This window comes from Patagioenas fasciata, chromosome 2 (genome assembly GCF_037038585.1).
Source record: "Patagioenas fasciata isolate bPatFas1 chromosome 2, bPatFas1.hap1, whole genome shotgun sequence".
NCBI classification, from domain to species: Eukaryota; Metazoa; Chordata; class Aves; order Columbiformes; family Columbidae; genus Patagioenas; species Patagioenas fasciata.
The window spans coordinates 164826008-164852898 of NC_092521.1; the positions used below are offsets into that span (position 1 = coordinate 164826008).

General features: G+C 39.7%; 1 protein-coding gene across 3 annotated transcripts in view; it reads right to left on the reverse strand.

The window, feature by feature from the left end:
- The window catches only part of CRHR2 (corticotropin releasing hormone receptor 2), a 147912-nt gene that overhangs the window by 16217 nt on the left and 104804 nt on the right, over positions 1-26891 (reverse strand). For all 3 annotated transcript variants that reach the window (XM_065832670.2, XM_065832671.2, XM_065832672.2), the window contains 5 exons: positions 25620-25773; positions 22191-22251; positions 14749-14821; positions 3024-3109; positions 614-749 (listed from right to left, as the gene is read on the reverse strand). In XM_065832670.2, coding sequence (XP_065688742.1) covers positions 614-749; positions 3024-3109; positions 14749-14821; positions 22191-22251; positions 25620-25773 — 510 coding nt within the window. The remainder of the gene's footprint in view (positions 1-613; positions 750-3023; positions 3110-14748; positions 14822-22190; positions 22252-25619; positions 25774-26891) is intronic.

Below are 26891 nucleotides of genomic sequence, written 5' to 3' on the forward strand. Positions count from 1 at the left end.
TTTGATTTTGTGCCGAATACAGAAAGCTGGGGCAATTACTCAGATTCTACCGTCCTTTACATCCTGGCAGAACTCCTGTTCAATTCAGGGGAAGGAGGAGATAGGGGATGAGTTCTCAGTTATTATGGTCTGATAGCTGAGGACAGCTGGAGTGGGAGGTTGGGGAATGTAGCTCATGTCTTAATCAAGTGAGCCCAACAGGTATGAGTTGTCTCCCTTTGCTTTAGCCACGTCTAGTCTAAGTCTCAGCTCAGCTGTGCTCTGTGGAGAGGTACCCTGGGAGAGTGATTCATCGTCCTCTCTCAGGCAGTTTAGGATAGGATGAAACATCATTTGTCTTCATTGACTTTAGCTGGAGCCCAGGTGAGGGGCTGTAGCTATAGACTGAACATAGTGCTCATGTTAATGGAGATTAATCCACCCAGTACACGCCTGAGAGGGGATCTCCGCTTCATATGACATGCTGATATGTCCATTATATAAACATGAACAAAGCCGAGCAGTTTCATTTATTATTTCTACCATGGTTTTCATTGCCATAAGTTCAATGTTTGAAAGGTACTCAAGATCCTTTCTGCAGTACCTGATACCAGCTGTAAACTTGTTCTCTTACCTGAAAAGACTGCAGGAAGGAATTGAAATAGATGAAGACGATCTGGGAAATGTCATCTTCACCAGGGTTGACAAAGAAAAGCATATAGGTGATGCCTAGAAGAGGCAGAAGAACTAATGTTGCCTTGACTGCCTTCCTGTGGGGAGCAAAGAGAAAACACAAATGAACACAGGAAAGAACAACTGTGCTCTCTGAACCACTCTAGAATGACCCAATCCAAACAAATTGGTCTTGTAGTGGAGAGAAGGGACGAATCTCAGAGGAATTCAGAGGGAACTGAAGTAGCTCCATTAGCTGGAGAGGGAACTTAGGTGCTACCTTGAGGCAGTTTAGCACTTGCACATGTCAAACAGGGAGTATCTGAGAAGAAAACGAATGAATGGCCTAAGAAATGTCTGCTCAGGTCTGTCCAATATGTACAGCCACTGAAGGAAAGGAGAATTTTAAGACAGAAATTCACATGTCGACTTCTGTCCAGTGTCTAAGACAGGTGACCAGAGATAGGGAACACAAGCATTCTCTGTGGGTATCCCCATCTCTTGAGGCATGCTGCGAGTACATTTGTAGTGGAAGCCTGTATTTGCACAATACTCAATTAACTGAGCTTTTTCCCAGGAGGGTATCTAAGTTTTAGACGCTTCTCAGCCCACCTGCACAGGAACAGCCCCAAGGTTCATCATCACCTTATTGTGTAACCCAAGTGGAGGCTCCTACAGTCCTCAGACAATGAAGACTCAGGTTTCTTAGCGTTTGGGAAAGGATGGAGTCTGATCCATCTGAAAGGCTGAATAGAGTTTAGCAGGGAAGCATGGGGAGAGTGACAGCCTCTACTTTGGGTTGTGAAGCCAAAGGTGAATTTGTTAGTGAACACTTCCTGACCACTTGGAGAAAGGTGGGTGTTCTGGGGAAGCCTTTGCCTTTGAATGCTGCTGTTTGTCCCCACACTCTGAACTCCAGGGGACAAATGGGATCCTTTTTTATATCAATCCCTTTCCCTCTTTTTCCTCCAGACCATTTCTGTCCTAGCAATGAGGTTTGAATTTGGCTCAAACCTCACGAGTCTCTGCAGGCTCCGTGAGTGATTTCTGACACCGCAGGGTGATGTAATAAGTGCACAATTTAGCTGCTGACCAGGGCAAGAATGCTGTGCCCGTGAGACCAGCTCTATGCCCATCTTTTGATTCTGTCTGGGGTGCAAATGTGCTCTCTCTCTCTGCAACACCTGCACAACCAGCACAATTATGGCTGTCTTATAAATAATAAACAAGCTGAAAGTGCACAACGAAGCATAAGTGCTTATTAACACGGTTATTAGGGGCTAATCTTAATTATTGGTGCTATAACAGCGTCTTGGCATGTCAGCTGCAGAACAGCACATCGTGTTAGACACTGTAGAAATACAGAAGACTGCAATTTTGCCAATTCTTTCTAAATCTTTGTATAATGCCATAACAGGTAGACAAAGACAGGCAGGTAGGCAGGCAGGGGAATACAACAAAAAAATGCCAGTGTCAGGATAGAATGACAGTCTTAACAAAGTAGCTGCCACATAATTTAATACTTGCTTAACAAGTGTTTGGACTACACAGCCTCAGAGCAGCAAGGTTTGCCCCAGGCCTTCCTGGAATTGTAATGATTTCTATTTAGGCTGTGGAAAAAAGAAGATTCCCTTGCAGAGCTTGTAGCAAGGATAAGATCGTTGTAATCTGTTCAAGGACGGAGACAGCTACATTAGATTGCCTCAAAATCTAATATCTCTATGCTCCCTGCGAACTGCAGCAGGAAGGAAAACGTACTGAGACTGGTATCAGTATTTTTCTTTTTCCTTCTAGTTTTAGTTTTATGGCATGAGGTTTGAGCATGAAAAAGGGGTATTTTTCCCTTTCATTTCTCAGAAAATGTGCAGGGAAGAGTCAGAACAAGAAAATCAGACCACTGCATTAATTTCACATTTGTCCCCAAACCTGAGAGAGCATGAAAAGGAAAGAATCAAGCAAAACAACCCCCCCCCCTTACTGCAGCAGAACTGCCTCCAAAGCCAAGAGCAGGCTTTATATAATAAATATTCTTGCATACACATAGGAATTGATAAAGTTCCTATCCTCACTTGAAATTGAATCCTTCAGATTTCGTTGGAGGGGGGGAAATTTAATGTGTGCTTTGGGGTGTGTGCAAGCCTGAAGGTGGTGAAGAGGCTGGTGGCTGTGGCAGCTCATGTGTCTGTGCCTGTATGCCAAGGCTGTTTGCAAAAATAAACACATTGTACCTTATTGTCTGAGCTCACAGAGCTACAAAGTCACCCTCTGAGATCAAAAGTGGCTCGTGGAAAGAAAAAGTTGGGACAAGGACGAGGCAGGCAAAGAGGTTCTTTGTTAGCACCATAAACAGCAAGAAGCGCCAGCTGACTTACCTGTACTGTATTGTTTCTGAAGTGGTTGAAGCTCTCAGCTTTGTCATTAAAATCCTAACTATGTTAAATAGAAATACAAAGTTTATCTGGAAAAGAAGGAAGAGAGAGGAAAAAATCAAACCATTGAGTCCGAACAGTGGCCTAAAAGATGTGTTACACCTTAAAAGGCACATTTTACAGTTCAAATCCAATTGGAAACAGCCTCTTGGTTTTACCATTGCTTGCAACAGACTCAGTATTTTACTGGAAATATCAGATTATTCACTAAATATCCAGCAACTATTAAAGTTTTCAAAGCAGCAATGAAAATGGAGTACAGAATTAATGGTCCTGGCAAGGAACTCCCTCATTTCCTGGGTGCTACAATGAACTAAGGATGGGATTTGTTTGACTATTTGCATCCGTCTCTGGCTCGGCTCATCCAGGGCTCCCTGTCTAGCAGATCTGGGAGCCCTGTGTTGTGTCAATAGGGCAGGTGTTTGAAACCACCCCCCCATTCCACAGCACACTGTGATGGTTGTGTAGGGCTCCCCAAAGCACACGACTGCATTGCAGAGACCTGAATGTGATCACTCCATTTAAAACACAGCAGATGAATCATACCTGAAAAATGCCAGGTTTCTTTGTTTTTCTTTTTTTTTTTTCTTCACTATCTTTAAAGGTGAGATGATGGATTTGCCACTTCCCTTCTTAATCTGCTGAGCTGGGTAATTATTATTTCTGTTACAATCTCACCGCTGAGAATTGAAATTTGCTCTAATTACTGTTGTAGCATCTGCTGGCAAGTTTCTTACATAAGTTTCCTCTCAGTGTAAACAGGAAAGAGATAATAAAAAAGAAGATTCTGATTTGTAGACTGTGATCAGCAGAAGGATTTGGCACCTAGAAGAAAATTTTGGGTTGCTTTCAACACATAAGATGGTGTAGCTTGCAAACACTGATTTGTCTCAAGATTGTCGATGATGTACAATCTCGGAACTGCAGAACTGCTACCTCAGGACTGCTGAGGCCACAACCCAAGCTTCTAAGAAGGTATTTATCTCACACCCATTTCCAGAGCCCCAGGGCTCCTGGCATTTTGCAGCCTAAGAACAGAACAATTCTGTGATTGTTTTCCGACTATTAACACTGTAGCAGAGCTGCCAATTTCAAGGTGTTCTCAAAATATTCTCCTTTTATCTTTTTTGTTGTTGTTGTTGTTTTTCCCATGCAATGTGTTATATTTCAATGATTATAGTATCTTGGCATCCATCATATCATTCCCTGTGGTTACTGTAGCATGATTTATAACAAAAGGTGCAATAAGCACCTGAATAGACACTGGGAGACTGACAGCGTTGGGAATCATGTACATTAAACGGTTATTAAGTGAGATACAAAAATGCTGCTCTAGGAGTTAACATGTGACATTTTTGAAATTATTTTCTTCGCAGAGCAGGGCCTTAGGGAGTATAAGAAATAAATAAAACAGTGCAGTTTATATAGTTGTTATTGCTAAAATCGTCTTTATTTTATTTAAGAGCTCGGAGTCAGCTGGTTCTCACTTCATTTATCAGAGACAAAACCAGCTTCACATCACTGGTTTGACTTGAATCTTAAACTCCTGACACTGGTGACTGCACCGTTCTTCAATAAAAGAATGAGAAATGTTCAGGCAGTCTCTACCAAGGGTGAGGTGGATGGGGTGGCATTTATTCACAGGGAGAAATCTTCCACCTCTGATATTCTGCTAACAAATCTTGAGGTTCTTCATCAGCTCAGAGCCAGGTTTGGGTTACTTCTATTGAGGGCACAAAATAGGCACCAACCCAAAACTTGCCACTTTTGCACTCATAATAGAGGGTGCCAGATGGAATTATAGACTCGTAGGCAATGCCAAGTTCCAGATATAAGTATGACTAATTACATGGGATTAACATGATGAACTGGATTGGAGAAAGCATTTCAAGTTTCATGAGTCCTCGCCTGATGTGATAGCAGGGAACTGGAAATTCAAATTGCCACGGGCTGCATCAGAAAAATTACTGATTTTGATAATTTCTGAAATTAAATTGCAGAAGTCTGATTCATCAGTCCAGAGGGAGATTTGCTAGCTGCAATGTTTAGGAGCTGCTTCACTAAAAATACTCTTCTTCTATATAAATCTATTTTTCCTTCTCCCACTCTTTCCCCTAAGCTCCTTCCATCCAAGGGGTGCAGAAAGAAAGCAATGGTGACATAAGGGCTATGGTGGCACTGGTACCTGTGACGGGGCTGATAAGAGACCACAACTCAGCAGCAACAAGAGACCACAACAGCAGCAACAAGAAGGCAGATACCTTGGTTCTTCCTTCTAACAAGCTGCCCAGGTGTCAGAAGAAAGTCTGCTAAGGACATTATTTCTATAATATTTTCTAGGAGAGAGGAACACTGATGCCAGAACAGGGGGACCAGCCACTCACCCTGACTCCCCTTGCTAGTTTAGGCATTGAATATGCTCCTTGAATAACCAATGGAGAAAATTAGCTACTTTTACATTACGGTTCCTCCCTCTCTTTTTATTGTTTACTTCAGCACGAGGTGACTCTCCCCACTTTGAAATGCCTCTTTGTGTGACTTGCATAGACAGACCTGTTGGGAGGGCATATATTAATATTATAGGGCTCTATTACAGGGCTGCAATTAGTTGTCTAAACTCAGTCACTGAGAGATAGATTTGGTGCCTGACCTCAAACTCCTACTTCAGAACAGCATGGGCTTTCTAGAGGACCTGTATCTTTTCCAGACCCATGTGGGGCTGATAGAACATCTGAAAAAGTACTATGAACCTACGTTTAAGCAAAAAGATCTCTCCTCTTTGTTAGGTTAAATAAAGCCTATCTTTATAGTCTTAACATTTCCCAATGGAACTGCTGTGAATACAAAGTCACATGGATTTTTTTGAAAAGCATGAAGGTACAGAAGAAGACTTCTTTGGCTAATGGTTGGTGACCTTAATCCATTTGGCATTTTGGTGTTACAACAATAGCAATTGTTTGTAGAAAATATGTTCCACTGCTCACCCAAGGCTCCAGAAACAGATCCCAAATACCACCTTGTCTAACTGCAGAAATAAACTCAGTCCTGGGATTTTTATGTCCTGGTCTGATCCTCATAAACAGCTGTTCTGTAAATAGCAAACCTGGATCCAAACTCCTCTGGATTCTTAGGAAGGGTCCCAAGTTTAAGCTGTTCCAAACTCCAGACCTGACATTTACTCACACAATTATACTTGGCTAACATTTAATAAATGAATTTAAAATGCCCATCAAAGCCTTGGTATTCACGTAAGGACAAATGTCAGAGCTGACACCCTGTCATCTGATCACCTCGATGTGTAAAGAAAGAACATGATGGCAAACATTCAACTGACACTGTACACCAAGTATGGAGTCCTGGCTTTCAGCAACAGACAACTCTGAGGACATTTTAAGACAAGTTTTAGAGACTCATCTCTGTGTCTCAATGAGCTTTTCCTCCCTGAATGGATCTAACCCAGGTATCCTACCTGAGTTTGAACCGAGCACAGCTATGTCTGTTGAGGATCTGTGATATTATGTTATATGCAAGCTTAAAAATGTTTTGAGGCACCAACATCAAGGGTTCCCTTTTGTCTCTGTGAAGGTTCCTATGGGAGATATTTACGACTTGAACAGGATAACCTCTCAAAGGCAGAGCTTAGCAAGTAAAAAATCCCAAGGCAAAAGATGCAAATGTGATAACATCAAAATACTTATTTCTGGTTTTGCCAACTAGAAACACATTTCAGTGTGTTCGATTTCAATGACTTCCTTTAGAATGACACTTCATTTCAGAAAGGTATCTGGCTCAGCAGGACCTTTTAGTAGGTCCTAAAGAGGTCTAATCTGAAGATAAATTTTTGCAGCATAATTAAATGGATTTTTATCGTCCGTTTGTCCACACTGGGCCTGACACCACAGTTCACAGGGTTGATAGCTTGAGTTTATCAGGACAAAAGACACAACCTGGGAATCAAACAGGGAACAGACTGCTGCAGACAACCTACAAAAGCTGAAGTCTTTGAAAGGAAAATGGAGCTATTTTCATAGCTGGAGAGAATCCATACAGTTCTAGTGGCTACCAGAATGATTGTGATTTACAGACAAGGAAGATGAAGCCTCTGGTGTTTATTCCTTATATATATACATTGTAAAGTTTCTAAGGAAGAAAGATCTTACTACTGCAAAGCGAGTTTTCCTATAAAAGAGCCCCTGTACTGTACCTAGGAAAGCACACAATTATTTATCAAGGACTTTCTTGTTATTATTGGAGCTCTGTATCAACAGATTAATTTCTCTTAGAACTGGACAGGTCTAACAAAACCCACACATCGGTTCCATAAATGGAGACTGATGAATGGAAGTAATGATGACAGGGAGTACAGCCTTTTTATTCATCTTTAATCTCACTTGATATTTTTATTCCTTTTTGTTTATACATGTTTTCTACTTCATATTGTAAACTAGAACTAAGGATTTTTCCCTTGATGTTTATTGATAGATAAAATTAATCCAAAGGTGACGTCTTGAGGACAGAATAAACCAGCTTATTCCATATTCTCTTACTTATATTTATGATGTGGTAAGAATATCCATATTGGTGGAATAAGATCCTCTCCAACTACAGAGGAGGAAGGAGTAGTTTTCATATCTTGCCAGGACTTTGGAAGGTTAGTGTTTCCATTTATAAATTGAGATGAAAATTCAGAGCCCCAAATTTGAGTTATAAGCTAGTAATCCAAAAAATATTTGGATGACCTGTTTTGGCACTGATCAGTTATAATCTGAACATAGAAACCCAGAAGCTGTTTTGAACCAAAAGATACTTTCCAGTGAAAGATTTTTGTCATAAAAAAATTCAGTCATAAAAAATTTCGGTCATAAAAACCAGCTCCAGATTTTTCTCCCTTAGTGAGATGAAATAGCCAAAATATTCCAAGATGCATGTAAGAGGGAGCTCAGACTGTGAGGGCTTCTTTGCAGTTTTCCTTAAGCTCAGGAGTTAAATGGGAAATCTTGATGGTCTTTTCCTCTCTTTTGAGAGCTTAATGAGCAATTAGAATTTATTTTGATCATTTCTGCTTCCTATTTTATGCTTCACAGAAAACTTGTGCGCTTTCCAGAATTTTTATCTTCTTCACTCCCAGGAAATGTAAATATTATTCTATTTAGACTTCACATTTTTATGCAACATGGTAAAATCCACCCCAGGACTGAGTAACCCAAACTGGCATCAGAGCAGTCATTTCAGCTGGAGCATTATACACCGTCATCCTGACCTCAAATTAATAGTCTGGCAGTTTATTAATGCCTCCTTTTAATTGTTCAGTTGGACTGTCCTGACATGATTCTCAGCCAGGGCCTTTTATCACAAAAGTTTCCCTTTCAGAAAGAAATTATGAAAAGAAAGAGACATTATAGGAGTGTACACGGTACTGGAAACCTTGTTTGACACCACTGACTCTACAGCTACAAAATGTAAACAGGAAAACAGTAATAGCAATGACAGCAGAATTTGAGATTAAATTCTGGAAGGACTGTAATCAAATTAGCCTATTATCTTTATCCTGTGTATAGCTATGACAGCATGCTTGCAGACCAGTGAAAATGATGATAAATGTCTTGTAAGAAAAGCTCAGAGATGTCAACAGTTTGCAGGTCATGAACCCTACTAGCAGTGGAAGAACTGGGAAGCTGTAGAAAGAAGGAAACATAAAAAATTGATTGATAGAAAAACTAAATTAATCAACAATCGAGTGGTTGAAACAAAAAAAAACAAACAACCAAACAAAAACCCCAAACACCATAAGCAATCAGATAGGAAGGAGAAGGGAAAATGAAAAAGATATACCTATATTAATAATAAAATAATATTGTCAGTCTTTAAACAGAATAACGCAGAAGTGGAAGCAGAAGTGTGGAGACAGACTGCAGAAACTCAGAAAATATTCAGAGATGCAATTACATCAGCAAGGAAGTAATTTGCACAGAACTAGGGGATACTTTTCAGATAAAACAAAAATGAAATGCATACAGATACATACATAGGTACAGTGCTTCTATATATAAAATGGAAAGTGAACAAACCTTTGTAGAATATCAAAAGAAAGGAACTTTAATAATGTGGACTGGAACACTGTGAGTGGAGAATTACAGTCAAGCAAAGGGAAGTGAAGATCAAGATTAAGATGCGTTACAGATTTTATCTTATTTGATAATATCAGAAAGGAATAGATTCTAAGAATATTGTTTAAGTTGCTTAATAAACCTATTTTGCCTGCCTGTAACACCTTTAAAGACATGTTGGAAACAAATGTGTGTAACAGGATGGCAGAAAGACAGGTGTGCTCTGCAGAAGTATCTATTTGGTGTTAGGATAATAACGCAAAAGCATGGAGAAGCATATTTCACCAAAAAAAAAGCATGAACAGCATACAGTATCATCACACTGATAAACTGGGGCACAGGACAGGAAGAGTTATTGAGCCAAGTCCTATAGCTGTTGTAAACAGTTGTACTGAAGCATCCTTTGTATAAGCGGCCAATATTGAAGAAATTATTCCTTTTCTTCTATTGGAAGACAGATAATGGAGCCTACTTCTGGAAATGCTAGAAGTCTTAAATATGTTAATGGTCATTCATGAAAATATCCTTTTTGTTAACAACATTATTAAAATTAATTAACTCTCCTCTGTGATGTCCTTATAAAAAACATATCTTTCCACAGTCTTGGTTTTGGAAAGCTAAACAAACTTAGATATTTACGGGAACTTTCTCCATGACATGGTCTTCCAGAACACTGGCCAGTGGTTGGTGTGTATGGGATAATGCTATATCTCATAACCTGAAGGTGAACAGGAGCTGGACAAATTCTTTGCAAACACTGTAAAGAAAATAATTTGTAGAAATAAAATATAAAGGGGAAGAATAATACAGTTTGAAAATCCTCTGAAAGAATCAGCGTGGGGACACAGAAAATCCAATTGATAGTTTACTCAGGTTTCTGAAAGGAATATGAATTTGTTTCTACAAAGGGTCATATAGAAATTTGGCTGCTATAGGTTTGGAGGGAAGAGTATAATGTATAGAAATACAAGAAAGAGTGGGAATGTATATAGTCTGTTTTCTCACTTGAGAGAGGGTACTGGCAGTTCTGTGCTCTCTTACATAGACCTTTGTGTATCTATAGAGGGGAACGAAGAGCACGCTGACAGATTTTAACTGACACTAAGCTGATTCAGAATAGTAAAAATAAAAGCTGTTTGCAAAGAGCTATATAGGGACTCGCAATACTAAGTGACCAGGCAATAACGTGCCATATGAAATCACACGATATAAAGGTGACACAATGGGGAAGTAAAGCAATCTTAACTTTACATGAAGAGTTATGAGCTTTGGGTATTTTCATTCATAAAAGTTGGAATTACACTAGATGGGTCCCTGAAAACTTCATCTCAGTTTTGAGTGGCACTCAAGGAAGGAAACAAAAAGTGTTTGGGGTTACTGAGAAAGAAAAGAAGATAAAACAGAGAACAGGATGCTGCTATCAAAATCCATTTGTGTGGTCACAACTTGAGTATCGGGATAAGCTTGATCTTGCCATCACAAAGATGCTACATATTTAACGATTAGCACATCATAAAAAACACTTCAGTTCACCTGTCAGCTGTCTCCACAAAATTCCACATTGCAATAAGGATCAGCCCATCGTCTTAAGAACACTTAACTCTTCTACAGCACTTATCATCCAGGGATCTCAAAGCATTTTGCAAAGGAAGATAAGTATCATTAAACTGCCTTATAGCCGGGGAAACTGAGACCTAGAGCAGCAATCTAACTTGTTCAAAAGTAAATAGCTGATGAAAGCAGAGGCAGAAGTGAATTGTTCTTCCTATCAGCTCAGACACCCACTATGCCAGCAGTTAATTGATTGTGATGAATTATTTTCAACGAGACCCAAAAAGCAGAGGTGAGAAAACTGTTAAATTCTCAAGCACAAGGGAAAAAAAATCTATTAAAGCTGAAGGTAAGGTTTGTAAAAAAAAAAAAAAAAAAAAACATATATTTGATCTGCCTGTTTGAAAACCTGAACATTTAATACAATTTCAGCTCTGAGAAATATTGCAAAGCAGTTCATGTCTGGGGTCAGTTCACAGCAGCAGTTACTGAGAAAAAAAGCATCTCAGTTAACTGCCTCTGGTGCCTATTTTCTGAGGTTTGTCCTCTGTTATGGCTGTGTTTTCATGGTTCACCAGTTCTTTGGCAGGGATTACATTTAAAATTGCACATAAGAAATATATTTTTTCTTAATAAAATCAGCCTGAACGGCAGTTCCCTGGAATGTATTTCCATTCATTTGCTCCTTCTTTACCTTCAGAGAGGGATTTATGATTGAAACATGGCTATGCCACTCTGAGGAAAGATACTAGAATTTGAAGGGAATACTAATTTGAAGGGAAAATACCTAACGGTGTATTTTTCTAGTGCTATCAGAAATTGAATTTCAAAGCATTCAGTGTACTGAATGGTTAGATATCTCTTGGGATATTTTCAAGCCAAAATCCATTCAGGAATGAAACAAAGAAGAATGATTACCTACATTTTCTCCCTCGTATTTTTTGTCAGTAAAAATACAGATTTCTCGCCCAATATTTAGGACCAGCATTTATACCCAGTTTTCTTTGCCTCTGAAACTGTCTCAGAAATTGTCTCTGAAACTGTTTTGAGCACAAGTCAATGTTCAAGTTTCTTCTAAAGACAAGTAGGAAAGCAATCAAACAAATTTCTCTACTGCATTGTTTTTGTACCCTGCAATATAATAAAGAATAAAATGGTTTAAAGATGGACTTGAGGACTGCTATGATGATCAAAGGGCTTTATTTTTGACCAGTTTGCATTTCCTGGTGAGGCTCAGAACTGCATGATCTGTTTCTTGGTGTTACACTACCTTGTACTGCAGCAGGTTCAATGCATAGAGTCCAGGAAATGAGAAACCAAAACTAGAGGAAATAATTTTTAATAGACAAAATCCTCCTGTCTTTCAAAGTGAGCTGGCATCTTTAGAAGCAGGTTTTACTCTTCTGGAACTAAAAATGTTTACCCACAAGAACGCTTTAATCATGTTACCACTGATTGGTGTAATGATGTGTCTAGAACACATAATGGTGCCACCTTTGTCTAACAGGTAACCAAATCTCAGCTGGGCACTTGGCTCTTAACTAGCTGAGTGAGATAAATTTTAACTGCCACATACTAAATGCTTTCATATGGACAGGAACTGCAATTTGATTGAGTTTTTAAACCTTTGGCTTTTAGTGTGAGCCCTGTTTTGGAAATAACATTAAGTTCTTCTAGTAACATTCGATGTTTCTCTTTCCAGCAGGACACAGAATTGTCCTGTGTGTTCTTTCATAAAACACGAACTTCAGTTGAACATTTCAATTCATCATTAGTGCAAATGCGACTTATTAGCTGTGACTGAAAGGGGTCACAGAGTTGTACTATTTTTGAAATCTTTGCGTCTTGCATTTCTGGTCACTATTGTTCACTGAAGAGAAGAGGAAAGCAGCACTTCGTCTTCATCTATGTTAAGGCAGAGTCATACTGACATACAGGGGGGTGATGCTGGGCTGTGTTGCCCTGCAAACATGGCAGATGTCAAACTTTAGCGCTCTTAATCCAGCGTTTCTCACGGCACCTTGAAAGGGTCAGTAACTCCAATAATAATAAGCGATGCTTGAGTCATTATATATGATTTGATTTTATCTGGGTAAGGATCAAAAAATGAGCCTGTCAAGTTGCTTTAATGCTCTGTGGGGCTGTGTATTTTAATTACAAACACAAGACTCAACTGCAAGTTAAAAAAAAGGGGGAGGAGGGAAAGAAGCATCACATTTTAGCAATCAGGAGTGTGTTGTAACATGACTTTTCAGATTTGCCTTTTAAACTGTATTTCCAGAGGGCTCTTTTCCTCACCCGGCAGTGATTTCTGAAGGAGTAACCATAAGGAGAGGAAAGGAAGGGTTTGTCCTTATGTTATTTCTCTAAATTGTGTCAGCTGTTCTCCACCCCACGGTGCAATTACTGTTGTTATCTCATTAGTGTTTTAATTAAAGCTCAAGTGCAGGCCCATGTAGAAAGGTTCAACACACAATGTCAGTTCAGGGGATTGTAGTTATTGGCTCAGTTTTGAGGGGTCTCAAGGCTGCTCTAAATTAAAGGCAGATATAATGACCTGTATATAAAGAGGAAGCCTCCAAATCTACTTCCATTTTCTGTGTCTCTTTGGGGTGTTTAAATAAAATACTGTTCTGGGGAGAAGAAAACAAAAAAAAAAGCTATTTTCATGACTCTAAGCTACCTATGGTATCTGTCAGAGATGCTGTCCAAGGATTTTACTGATCTTGTTGACTAGATGAGTTGCAGTAGATTCACAGACTTCTAAGAAATGATGTGAAAACCAAATTGCAGACTTGCTACCTTGTATTGTTTAAATAGGATTTGTTTGTGAGTTAGTCTTTATATCAGTGAGTCAATCTACTGTGACGCTGTTTGTGTTGTTGGGATGACTCCCCAGGTGACACACAGTCATATTGTGTGTATCACACCGATTGTATTTCTCTCCTTAGAACATGAAGAAAATAATTTTTACATAAAACCAGGCTCCTCCCACCTTTTTTTCTCTTTTCAGCTGTGCATAATATGTTCTGTTTGCTGCATTTTATCAATTAACACAGAAATTGATTTTCCTGATTTCAGGTTTGGAATCATTCAGATTAACAGCTGTCTTCCTAGGCACAGCACTGATAAGGTGAGAGCCTTGAAAAAGCTGGCAGTGGCTCCTATTCTGGAGCATTTGAATGTTCTCTGTGGGTGTTGGAATAACAAAAGGGACAGCTATACTGAGTCTCGGATCCCTAAGAGAGGGGACCTAACCAAGCCCTATGAATTCTCCGTTAGAACATCTGCCTTATTCCTAGGTGGCTTTTACCACAAAGGAGTGGAAGAGTAGAATCATGTTTTTCAGCATTGTCCATTCTAGTAGTATTGACCTTTTCCATTCACACCCAGTATTTTCTGGGAAGGCATCGCTACCTTTTAGTTAAAGGTTTAAAATGGCTTATGAATGAGCTTCCTTCTTCCTCTTCCTACTCTTCACTAGCACAGGGGACTGTGTTGGGCAAACAGATAAACAGCCTGTTAACTATAGGCAGTACTGAAAAGGAAACCTGACAAACAAATACCCAGCAGTGATGGGGAATGAAGATCTAGAAGGTTGTACAAGGAGATGCAATTCTATACCAGGATTCCTACATTTTTCTAATCAATGTGCATGATAGAATTGCTTTTGTTCTCAAGAACCTCGAGTGGATGAGCAGATATTGTACTGTACCTCCTGTTTTTGAACTTTTTATCATTCTGCATCTCAAAACATACAAAGGAAGGCAAATGGCACTACAGAGGGAGAAGGGAAGAATGGCCTAAGGTCAAGGAAACAGCCAAAACCAAATCACTGTAATTATGACTTGCAGTGTTTGCTACTGTGGCAACTTTAGAGAACAGCTGAAGACTTTCGACCTTGTTTGTGTTTTATTTTACTTACAAGTGGATGTGGAACATCACGTATGCCTATTAAATTATCCCTCAATGGGAGGTGGCAACGTCCTTCCACCCACATACACACTTACCAGAAGAACAAGAATCACTGGCCCTTGATATATGTAGTCGATATATTTCCCTGGCTCCTTTCCAAACCAGCACCTGTAAGAAAACAAACAAATAAGAAAATAATTTATAAAGGGGAATGCACTTCTTTTGTATTTTAATATATAAAACGCCATAGAGAGATGTTCCCTTGTTGCCCAAGTTGTTTAATCATGTACATAATTGACAAGTGATTGAGTTTTCTGCTATAAAGCCACTGTTTGCTTGGACATAGATCTGAGCCCCATTTTCCCATCCCATTAGCACATTCGTGTTCTCACTATATTTTTTGCTATTGCCCATGTAAATATTTCCAAGAAATGGGAGAACCTGCTATAAAGTAGGATACAGAAGATGTGTCCTGCTGGGTCTGAAAAAGGCATGAAATACTCTTTGAAAGGAAAAAAAATCTGTTATCTATTGCAGTGTCCAGCAACACTTCAATTTCATAAAGTAAGGGGCTGTTACTTACAGCAAATATGTCTCAATCTGTGTGGAAATGCTGTCTAAATAAGGTACCGCATGAATTAGGAGTTCTGTCTTGACTTTCACTTCCACTAATTACAAGTGTTTGCTCCCTGCTCTCTTTCTTGTACACCAGAATAAACCTGTGATTTCACAGTGACCGGTACTGGTGTTTACTTCATTCTTCTAACTGATTAATAAACCAGTTATACTTGTGTCAGCAAATGAAACAGAACTGAGATTAGGCCTGGACTCAATCACTTACACTATTAAATTTTCCTTGGTACGGTCTTGGGGAACCAATTTGGAGTACCGTGAACCAGAGGACATTCCCAATAGCCTACAAACTGCAGCTACCCTGATCTGGAAGACAAGAGAGTTTAATAATACAGATGTGAACTATTCCATGCTATTTCAACTCCAGACTAAGGATTGATTCCAGGTCTAGCTAATTTAATACTGCAGATACAGCCACATGGTCTGGATCCTGGTTCCACCCAGAAGAGACAACTTTGCTACCACAATGCCTTAAGGTTTAGATCATTGTAGCTCCAGCTCCCTTAAGAAGTAGATTTTGGAGTTCAAAAGTCTGAGAGTTTTTTTACCTTTAGTGGATATAATGCAAAAAGTTTACAGAGCAAATAATACATCTTTCCTGTGTATGCCTTGTGACGAAAGATAAGCTTAGTGCCACTGGGGACATTAAACCAAAGGTAATTTCTGATCCAAGGAGGCCACGAGGAGAAGTGCAGATTTGAACTTTTACAAGCATTCAAGAAATAACACTTGTTACCTTGAAGAGGTTGTAGTTGTAAGACACAACCTCATGAATCCAAAGCAGATAAATTGGGATAAGAAAAGCTATGGTTCAGATGGAAATATTGTGAATCACATAGTGCCCCCAAAGTTTTCTCCAAAAGGTATTGCTTGCTAAAACTGAAGGAGCTGTTTTCCCATTGCAAAGTGCTTTTATTGAACTGAATGCACAGAAATATTGAGATGTGTAGCAGATATCTAGAAGCAGAAATCAGTATCACACAATTGTTAGCATTTTCTTGATTCAATTTCTTACATATTTTAAGTTCCAAATAAATGAGAGACCTTTGAATATTTTTAAATACAAAACATGTCTGTTATTCCCTGGTGCACTGACTGAAAATTAGTTTAGATTGATAATTTTCCAACTAATCTTCAAAATTTGGTGATGAGAGCAAGACTCAGAATAAGGTTCTTCCTGCACCCAAGTTATCATCCTAGAAGAATCCACAGGGCAACCTTAAATGAGGGAGACTGAGGAGATTGGTGTTTTTTTTTTTTGTTTCACGTTTCTTTTTTTCCTAGTTATGGAGATGGAAAGATATGAAGAGAAATGGATTGCAAGATATGCTAAGATGGGAAACACAACTCTCCTGAACTTGCTAGACCTAAATTTGAGAATGTTTTTTGAAGGGCATTTTGGGAGAACTATTATATATTGCCTGAAACTCAGGGAACCAAGAGCTACTTGGAGTTTCTGGGCAGCTGACTGTTCTAGCAGAGGATCTAGCAGGGGGCCTAATAAGAAACAGGCTGGGGCATTGGCAGAACTTGGTGGGCCAGAAAAAGTCAGCAGAGAATTTGGAACAGAGCTGGTAGAGCCCAAATGAGGTTCCAGAGAACAATCTGCTCATTGCTCTTTGGAATTTAAATATTGCTTAAGTGTAAGAACATTCTGAAGAGCAAAATGCTGACATTTATTATCTGAAGTATTAGACCAATGTTGTATTGAGTGAAGCATGATGTGTTTGTACAATCTTTCACATAATTCGGGAGAATAAGTGTGTGGCCAAAGGTAGACTTCTACACAACAGGCATCTCCACAGGAGCTTGATGCTCCAGGAGTTAATGGAAACAAACAGAAAATAGTGGCTTTTCCAGGATGTCGTTAATCTCATTAGGCTACAAAACAGATCTGTTACATTGTCATCTAAACATTTCTAATATACCCATTAAATCAGGCAAGTAATGGTGAGAAGACAGATACACCATTGACATCACATATGTCTGCATTTGATTAGCTATATTTCATATTTATAGTCAAATTGGTCAAGCTGGGAACTTAGCTGAGATACTGCAAACTTTTCTGCCTGTCGTCTTAACTCTTACTTTAAATACAACATAATCCATTATTTCTGCAACAAAATCAGCACTGCACATTTCTTTAAAACCAAAAAGAGAAACATAAATGACTGAAAATCATTTGGTGCATCAGAATTTTAATTCCATCTGTGTGAAATAAAAGCTTTTTTCTTTCCCTGCCTCTGAAAGAATAAACAAACACTCAGTGAATATTGAAGAGCACAATTTAGGAAGACAGCTCTGATTAGGCTCAGATACGTAAACATGCTTCTACTGAATAGTACTAATTAATACTATTCATCGTTCTCTGATAGTTCTGTATATAACAAAAAGCACCACTGGTTTTGTCATTATCGCTAATTACATCTTAATAACATTCTTCCCCTTACCAACTGTTCATCAATGAAATTACTACAATAATTCTTAATCACTTACGTGTTGTGGGGTTTTTTATTATTATTATTATTATTTTTAATTGAGACTTAACCGTACTTTTTCCAGAGTTGTCAGATTTTGCTAAAGAACAACTAAACCCCAGACAGGATATTTGCCACAGTACCAATTATATTTGCCTCGATACTCAGGACATGGTCTCTAACAAGAACAAAAATGAAAAAATTAGGAAGCTGTTTGAAGCATTTTCTGAACATTCTTCCTGTGTGCTATTTAGAGCTCTTAAGTTATTACAAGCTACATAACTTGAACCCCAGTTCAACCTCCCAACAATTAAGTTACAGATCAAATGTGTACTCAGATGGAGAAGTTTCCCATTTTGTTCTGAATTTTGGGCTGTCCACTGGGATACCTTGAATATTGTATTCACTTTGGCGTCCCTCACTACAGAAAAGCTCTTGAGGTGCTGGAGTGAGTTCAGAGAAGGGAACGGAGCTGGTGAAGGGTCTGGAGCACAAGTGTGATGGGAGCAGCTGAGGGACCTGGGGGGTTCAGCTGGAGAACAGGAGCTGAGGGGAGACCTTCTGATCTCTGAACTGCCTGAAAGGAGCTTGGAGCATGGAGGGGGTTGGTCTCTTCTCCCAAGGAACAAGTGATAGGATGAAAGGAAATGGCCTCAAGTTGCACCAGGGGAGGTTTAGATTGGATATTAGGAAAAAATTCTTCCCAAAAAGGGTCGTCAAGCATTGGAACAGGCTGCCCAGGGCAGTGGTGGAGTCACCATCCCTCGAGGGGTTTAGAAAACTTATAGATACGGTTCTTAGGGATGTGGTTTAGTGTTAGAGTTAGGTTATAGTTGGACTCAATGATCTTGAGGGTCTCTTCCAACTGGAATGATTTTGTGATTCTATCTAGTGAAAGATGTGCTTGACCATGGCAAAAGGGTTGGACTAGATGATCTTTAAAGGTCCTTTCCAACTCAGAGTATTCTATGATTTATGATTCTCTATCCAAAGAGTGTTGGAAGCTGCAGGAGAGTCCATGTTTTCTGCATGTGTCCAGTGTGCTAGGTCTGACCTCATGGGGTAATAACACGTGATTTCTCCAGTGGTCAAGATAAATGGAGCATGACAGGTGGGTTGACTGGGGGGAACAGCCTGTTCTCACAGAATAAGTGGGGCTGGCAGGGACTTCTGGAGATTTCCTAGTCCTGCTCCCCGCTCACAGCAGGGTTGGCTGAAACAGATTGCTCAGAGCTGTGCTCAGCTGGCTTTTGAGTAATTCCAAGGATGAAGACACCAGAATTTTCCTGGGCAACCTATTCTACCACCCCACAGTAAAAAGTTGTTTCTTGATGTTCAGATGGAATTTCATGTGTTTCAGTTTGTGCCACTGCCACTTGTCCGGTCACTGGGCACCACCGAGAAGTGTCTGGCTCCACTTTCTTTATATCCTCCTACAAGATATTTATAAACATTGATAAGATCCCCCTGAGGTCTCTCATCTCCAGTCTAAACAATCCCAACTCTCAGCCTCTGCTCTCATAAGAGATGCTCCAGTATGCAAAGAGTGACTGTTTTTTTTTTTAAAGCCAGGGATTAGTTTTCTCTCATCTGCCTATATTTGCACACACAGAATTCAAAGTAAAGGCATGATTTCTATATTATCCCCACACAGAGAAACTATTATCTAAATGCCACAAAGTGTAGTCCAAACTGTCCCAATGGCTGATGGACTGGAGAGGAAAACGGACCATAAGTTAAATACACACAGGTACATATCTCACACACAGTACATGTAGGTGCTTTCCTACATGTGCTTCAATTCGACTGTTCAGCAGAATCTACTCCTTTCCTCAGGCCGGGAGACAGAGCAGAGGCTCTCTGAACCATCCCATGCTTTAATGCTTGAGAAGGTGTCTGAATACTTATGACAACTGACAGGCCCTCAGCAAGTTATCAATTTATATTTCGCTTCAGTTCATTTACTTCACTGAGTCTCCCCTGCGTATGACATTACTACAAATGTGAAAAGCAGATTTCATTTAATAGCCTTGGCCTTACAACTTAATGCCCTTGTCAGCGATTAATTTACAAGAGCTCTGCCTAGGTGCATGTGCTGCATCAAAGGAAAGGCACTATTGAAGCATCCGCTCTTGATTTCTCAAGCAGAGTAAAGTGAATCTTGGCTCAACCACTGACAATAAGCGAGCACAAATCTGAGGTTCCGGGCTATTATACCTCACACTATGGTGGGCAGAAGCCAAAAGGACTTTCTGGATGAATTTGATGTAGCTATGATGTGCAGTGAGGGGGTGTGTGAATGTTTTACTCCAAGGCAAACATCAGCAATAAAGACAGAAAGGTGGAAACATCCCAAGGCATTAGGTTTAATTGTCTGGGTCTACCATGAGTACCTGACACCTCCCTCATCAGTAAGCACATAAGACAGATGATGTGTATGAATTGGAAAGTACAGGTTTGTCTATGACATGGATTTAGAAGCACAAGCTTTATTTGATAATCCACCCAAGGGGGAGAGCTTGAGCCTAGAGACTCAACAGAAACAGCCTGGATACTCTCCACACTGAAGTGGATCACTTTGTCTTCATTGCCCTGCTGACAGTATTTTGTATCCCCCTTTTTTGTTGTTGTTGTGTAGGATCTGAGCCAGTTATACCTTTGCTGGTAAGAGTAACACACATACCTATATAAATATATGTCTTTTTTCATATTTATGATACAGCAAGGAGAGATTATTTCACATTCACTTTGCAGGTATACAATAATGGTGCAAGAAGGCACTGGTACAAATGATGCAGTGGTTTCTCCATCTAGCTACCTTGTGTGCAGTGTGACCACAGGTGTTGTGGCATGTTTCTATCAAGGATCCTATTTTCCGTTATCTCTTTTGGGAGTGATGAGCAGTCTTCCAAAATGAGACATTTAAACTTTGGCGTGGAACTCACAACAGGAATGTTTAATGTGCGTCACCATTATTAATGCATGTGGTGCCTTGCCTCTCCTGGTTTCAAGACACAAGTTTTGGTTATTTTGTTTTGTGCTGTTGAAGCTGACTCATTCCTTCAGCTCTTACTTCTAGAGTTTAATGTCCTACTTTAGCACAATGAGACGGCTGCCATGCTCCCCTGGCTTGTGCAAGGCAAGAACTACAAGGAACCTGACCGTGAAGAAGACCCAGAATGTTCTGATCCATTACCTATCCAGAAACAAGGTCTGTGAGCACAGGAATTAGGGAATTCTAGCGATCTGAGGTTAACTCTCAGGGCTGTTTGACTTGAACACCCAAGGAACAGATTCCAACTGAAGTTTTTCCTGCTATTTTGAGACTACAGTATGAATTCTCCTGTATGATTACTATGGGTGGTGTGGAATCACACAAAACTTTTCCCTCACTCAGAAAGTGTCTGTCTGTCTGCCAATATGTGTAACTCCCGGGAATTAGATTATCACCTTCAAAGTCACCATTAAAACTACAGAAGAGACCGGTCAATGGCTCAAATGTTTGTTGTGAGCAGAGAAGAGGAACTTAGTAGTGTGTAGCAGAATTCCTGCCGTGCCTACAGCATGGATGCTCAAAGCTCAGCCGGTCATCCTATCCACCTCTCCTAGAGTCAGGAGAAATACCGCATGTAACTCTAATTCATCCAACCTACTTTGGACATTTTCTTCTAGATGAGATGAAATACACCCCAGACGGCATTTATTGCTTAGACTGCTCACCCCTGGTCATAAGAGACCAGAGATTAGTGCAGATGCAAACACCTACAAGGTAGATGCTTACTTTTAATCAGATGCACTACAGATAGACAAACAGCGTGGTCATATGAAAAACAGATTCATAGGGAAAATAATATTTTTAAGGTTAGGGAAGGGAGCTATAACAAGCAAGACATTGATCCAAACACTAGTTGAAAAGTACAAGCTGAGCTTTATCTGACCAGTGTCAATGCTTGGGGGAAAAATTCCCAAAACATAGATGCCTTTTTATCTCTCATATTTTTCAATTTCATGCACTGTTTCCAATTGGAAAAGCCAGAAACAGAAATGTAAAAACGCCAGCTGTATGCCTATTCTTGGCAGACTGTCACCTGAATTCTGCACACCCAGGAAGACAAATCCTTTAGCACTCAACTGTAGTTTTTTACCAAGGTCTTACTCAAGTAAAACTCCCATTGAAGGAGGTTAGCCTGACTATAAATCATGTATAAAGATATCAAATGGGAGCTTCAGGGCTTGGCCAGGGATATTTGGGACAGATATTTTCAAGTAGTGCTCTGAAATTTAAGATGGTCTGGATTTGGATGGAGGTGATTTGAGCTTTCCTCTTTTCTATGGGTCAGCCTTATTTCTTAATTACCAGTTCATACTGCAAGCATTTCTTAATTTATTTACAGAGCCACATAAACACAATTGTTAACATCACTTACTGTTCATTTTCGTAATATAGTTTGCCAATGGCCCAGGCAATGATGATTGGGCAAGGAATACCTGCAACAGCAAAAAATAAGGAGTTAATCACCGCCTATGGATGGATGGATGGATGATACAGATGTAGATACAGATGTAGATACAGATTTGTGTGAGGAGGGTCTTGGTTAATGAACTGGAAGAGCATAAATACAAACAGTCGTATCTTGGTATACTTGAGACACTACAATTACTAAGACCTCTTTATGTATCTACAAAAAAGATCATCTGAAAAAGAGAAAACTGTAGAACCACTAAGAAAAGTTTAGAAAATTATTAACAAACACACACATATATACGCAAGTGTCTATATAAGTGATCAGAACAATTTTGACTGGCTTAAAGGCTATTTTGGTTGCTTTCCATTTTCCTGCAGTTATATGGCAAAACTTTAGAGATATCACTTGTAGATGGGTGTTTAGATTTTTATTTCCCAGGCTGCAAGAAGCTCGTAAACATACAGATGAAGACCATTCTCAAAATTTTCAATGAACTTTTTAGTTGAGTCTTCTCTGTGAAACAGGATTATGAGAGAGAATCTCTTGATATCTTGCACCATCAGAATTCATTCATTGTTTGACCTTTCTAAAGGATCCAGACAGTCTTAATTTTATATATATGATTCTACTTACAACATGCAATATGTTGTGTTTGCATGTGATTTCTTATCAAGACTTATTGCACTTGTTTCATGTCAGGCCTTCAGAGTCCAGCTGGTTTCAGGGGGATTTGCTGGAGCAGGAAACTGGAAATGAGAACTAAGTGGAACTGGCCTTTTGACACAGATTTTCTGGGCAAAATGGGAACTTTTTCACCCAGGTATTCCCCAGGCAAAGACTGGATTGTTGCCAAAATTAGAGGAAGAGAGTTTTCTCTTTCCCATTTCCCCCGTACCTTTAACCTGTCACCTCAGGCAAAAACAAACAACAGCTCCATCTCATATTCCAACCTCCAGGATCATATTCCTCTGAAATCACTGCTACTCTCAGGCAAATGCATGGGCAGAAGCCCAGATTCAGCGACCCCACTAGTATCTGCTTTTTCCCACTGGAAGCAACATGACTTAAATCCTCATGAAGGAGTCAGCTCGGAAAAGTGTCAACCACTGCTTTTTAACCTCCCATTTGTTGCCTCTTCTGTGGGAAATGGAGGCTATAAAGAGGCAAAGCAGAGAGGAAAGAGAACCAGAACACAATAGGGGTGGGACTGAATTGCTAAGCGGTCAACTTTAACCTCAGCAAGAAGTACAGTGCAGCTCTCATCTCCTGACCCACCAAGCTCTGGTGGCTCCTGTGCCCTGCAAGTGATTGTGTTGTCTTCCGTCTTGTTCACCATTGACTCACACGGTCTGGTGCCCTCATTTCCCCCCAGGTTTTTGTAGCCATGTCCTTGCTCCTAGAGTAAAACATTTTATTTTTCCTTGTGAAGCAAAGAATAGTGACTTGAGAATGAAGATGGTAAAAGATTGTGTATGGGAGAGCAAAGCAGAGCCAGAAAGCACCCAAAAGGGTGAGGGAAAAGGCATATTCAGCTCACGTCACTCGTATATCATTAATCAGAAACCCAGAGGGCTCTGAGTGAGGTAGGGACCAAACCAGTGGGGGGATATGTGAGAGCTGTGTGAGCAGCTGATTGTCCAGTTTGGCAAGAGAATTGAAAATATTAAAAAAAAAAATTGAATCAATTGCCCCACATAAACATTTTCTTTCTACCACAACTCTTCTTTCCTCCCATTTGATTCTGGATTGAATGACATATTTTGTTTTAAAGGCTGTTTCTGCCTTCAGAAGTGCAATTCAATTACTTCTGCTCGGTTCTGAAAAGCAGAAGCATTTCTGAACCAAGCGTCATTCTACTTCCAGAAAAGAAAATATTTGCAACTTTTTTTCCATCTTTCTTCTTTCAATAGAAGAAGAACTGCCAAATTCACTAGTTCTGTTTGACTTCAGATTTTGCTTTCAAGTGAATAAGTTGCCCGCACGGGGCTTGTATTGTCAAACCTGTCCTGGCCAAGTTCAAATCATGGATATGTTCATAGAATCATAAAATAGTTTGAGCCAGAAGGAACCTTCAAATGTGATCTAGTCCAACCTGAACTCTGAAGGTATCCACTCCGATCTCCTGCTAAGAGCAGAACTATCAACACTAACCCACCTCAGCCAAGGAACGACCTTGCTGAATTTTCAATACCTCCAGAGATTCCAGAGCTTCTTAGTCATCTGTTCCAGTGTTGTACTATTTCTTGATAAATTTTGTGTTTTCTTAACATCCAGTCGTAATCTCCCAGTCTGTAATCTGTGGCTCTTGCTCTTTCTCATAACATCTACTATTACCAGGAATATTATCCTTCAAATAATTCTTGGTACCTAACAGATTCTTCCTTAGCTTCCTCCTTGCCAGATTAAATAAGCTCAGCTCCTTCAGCCTCACTTCACAGGTCATGTCCTCTAGATCCCTAATCATGTTGACAGCCTTCTACTGCCTGATCTCCAGATTTTCCACAGCTCTTTTTACCAAAAAGACCCAATACTGACCACAGTATTCCAAAGGCAGCCTTACCAAAGCTGAATAGAAAGCAGTAGTAACTTCCCTCAATCTTCTCTCCACACAGTATGTCTTTTACCTTATTTATAAGAAGGCACTGATGGCTCATACTCAGCTTGCATCCATCGCAAGCTCTACGTCTTTTTTAGCAGTACTCTTACTCTCACAGTCCGTTCCCAGCCTGTTACCAACAGACCAGCTTATATGGATGCAGTGATGGTGAAGGAGATGCTCCTTTGTGCTGGTCCAGGCTGGCACAGTAGAAAGAAGGCTACGGCATGCAATGAGCTATTTTTCTGCCTTTGAGTAGCCACAAGTATAATACAAAGATGACATGTGACTCTTTGTTAAAGGTGGTTTTCTAGGAACAAACCCTTCAGCAGCCCAAAAGACTGGCAGATAATTAGGATTCTCTTATAACCAGTTCTTCACTTAGATGTGTCTCATCTGTCTCTTGAGACCGAGTGGTCCACAGGGCACGGACAAGTGCCTTTTCTGTTTCATGCATAAGGGGTTGTGATTGCTGCTTTGCTGATCAAAGTGAAAGGGACATGGTATGAACTGCTACATTCCCAAAGTCTTGAGCCTGGGACTTCTCTTTTGTTCCTTAACATCAGTTATCTGAGGATCTAAATGAAGAAGATAAATCCAGCAATAACCTATTTGGTTTATATCATCATCACAGTGAAGAACTAAACTCAATCTCACGTTGTTCTGACATAAAGTTAGGTTTGAATGTTAGATTTCACCACAGTGGGATTTTTAGCATTTATTCTTTCTGCTTTTCTTTTTATCGCTTTAATGCCAGGTACCATGTAACGCCATTTTAAACACGAGTCACTTACACCATCCTATGAAGAGAAAGACCCATTTCCGCAGCTTATCTGTGGAATAAGTCATCACTATAGCAGTGTGTAAATAGCAGCCTTCCACAAACATCCAGAAGAAGTTGGTCACCACAAAATAATTGTAGATAGTGGTAATACATCGACACCAGGGCTGGAAAGAAAATAGAAAATAACATTTTAAAATAATAGTGAGAACATTTAAAAAAATATATATTGTTATTCCATTAAAAATAAATAGTAGAATCCATAGAACCATAGAGTCATTTTGGTTGGAAAAGAATCTCGAAGATCATTGAGTCCAACTGTTACACTAAAACGTTCATGGGATGCAGATTTATACCTGTGATTTGGAATCAGAATATATTAGGTTCTATTGGGACCTCACAACTATGTCTGAAGCTCGTCCTTGACCACAGCATGCAGGATCTCCTGCACCTGAGCATGTCTGGAAAGTTAACACACCATAAGACACGTCCAGACCAGTGATCCCCAAGCGGTTTAAGAAGCAGATGTGCGGAAAGAAGACAAGAGGAGGGAGGTAATTTGACTACAGATGATATTTCAGAGAGGTACAGCTATAGCCTAGGGTCCTATCCAAAGACGATGTAAGAGTCTAAGCATACCTTAGGCACTACAACCCACCTCCTGAGAAATTCAAAGAAAATATGAGATAGAAGTGAATGAAGTGAATGTCACAGTCTTGCTTCACTTCCACTGAAGGGAAAGAGCACCACTGACATTCAGAAAAAATACATCTTATTTTGAAGACATGCTTTTGCCAGCTACTTCATCCACCCTATTCATGCCATTAGCGCTTCAGTTTGAATTTTGCCATGACTTCAACAGGATTTTTTGGTCAGGTTCAATAAAGGCATCTTCTCCTGATGGCTGTGCAGAGAGAGCACAGGTGTGGAATACACTATTAGCTATAGAGAGGTAGACGGCAACATCGCATCAATAAATCACAAGTAACTGCTCATGGTAATTTCCACAGTGCTACACACAGAAGACTGGGAAAGCTTCTTTCTGACCAAGTGGGCATTCAGCATATTCTGCAAATTTATTGGACAAGAAACACAGTTACAAAATGATAAGCCATTAACACATTGTAATCACTTCTGTTTATTGAGCTGAAATAAACAGAATAAACCTTTCGGATGTGTTAAAGCTTTCATTTTTGTATAATTTAATTAGGATTTGAAATTTAGTTTGGCTTCATCTTCGTCTTTAATATAAGATTAAAAAAACAAAACTCAGAAGATGAAACAT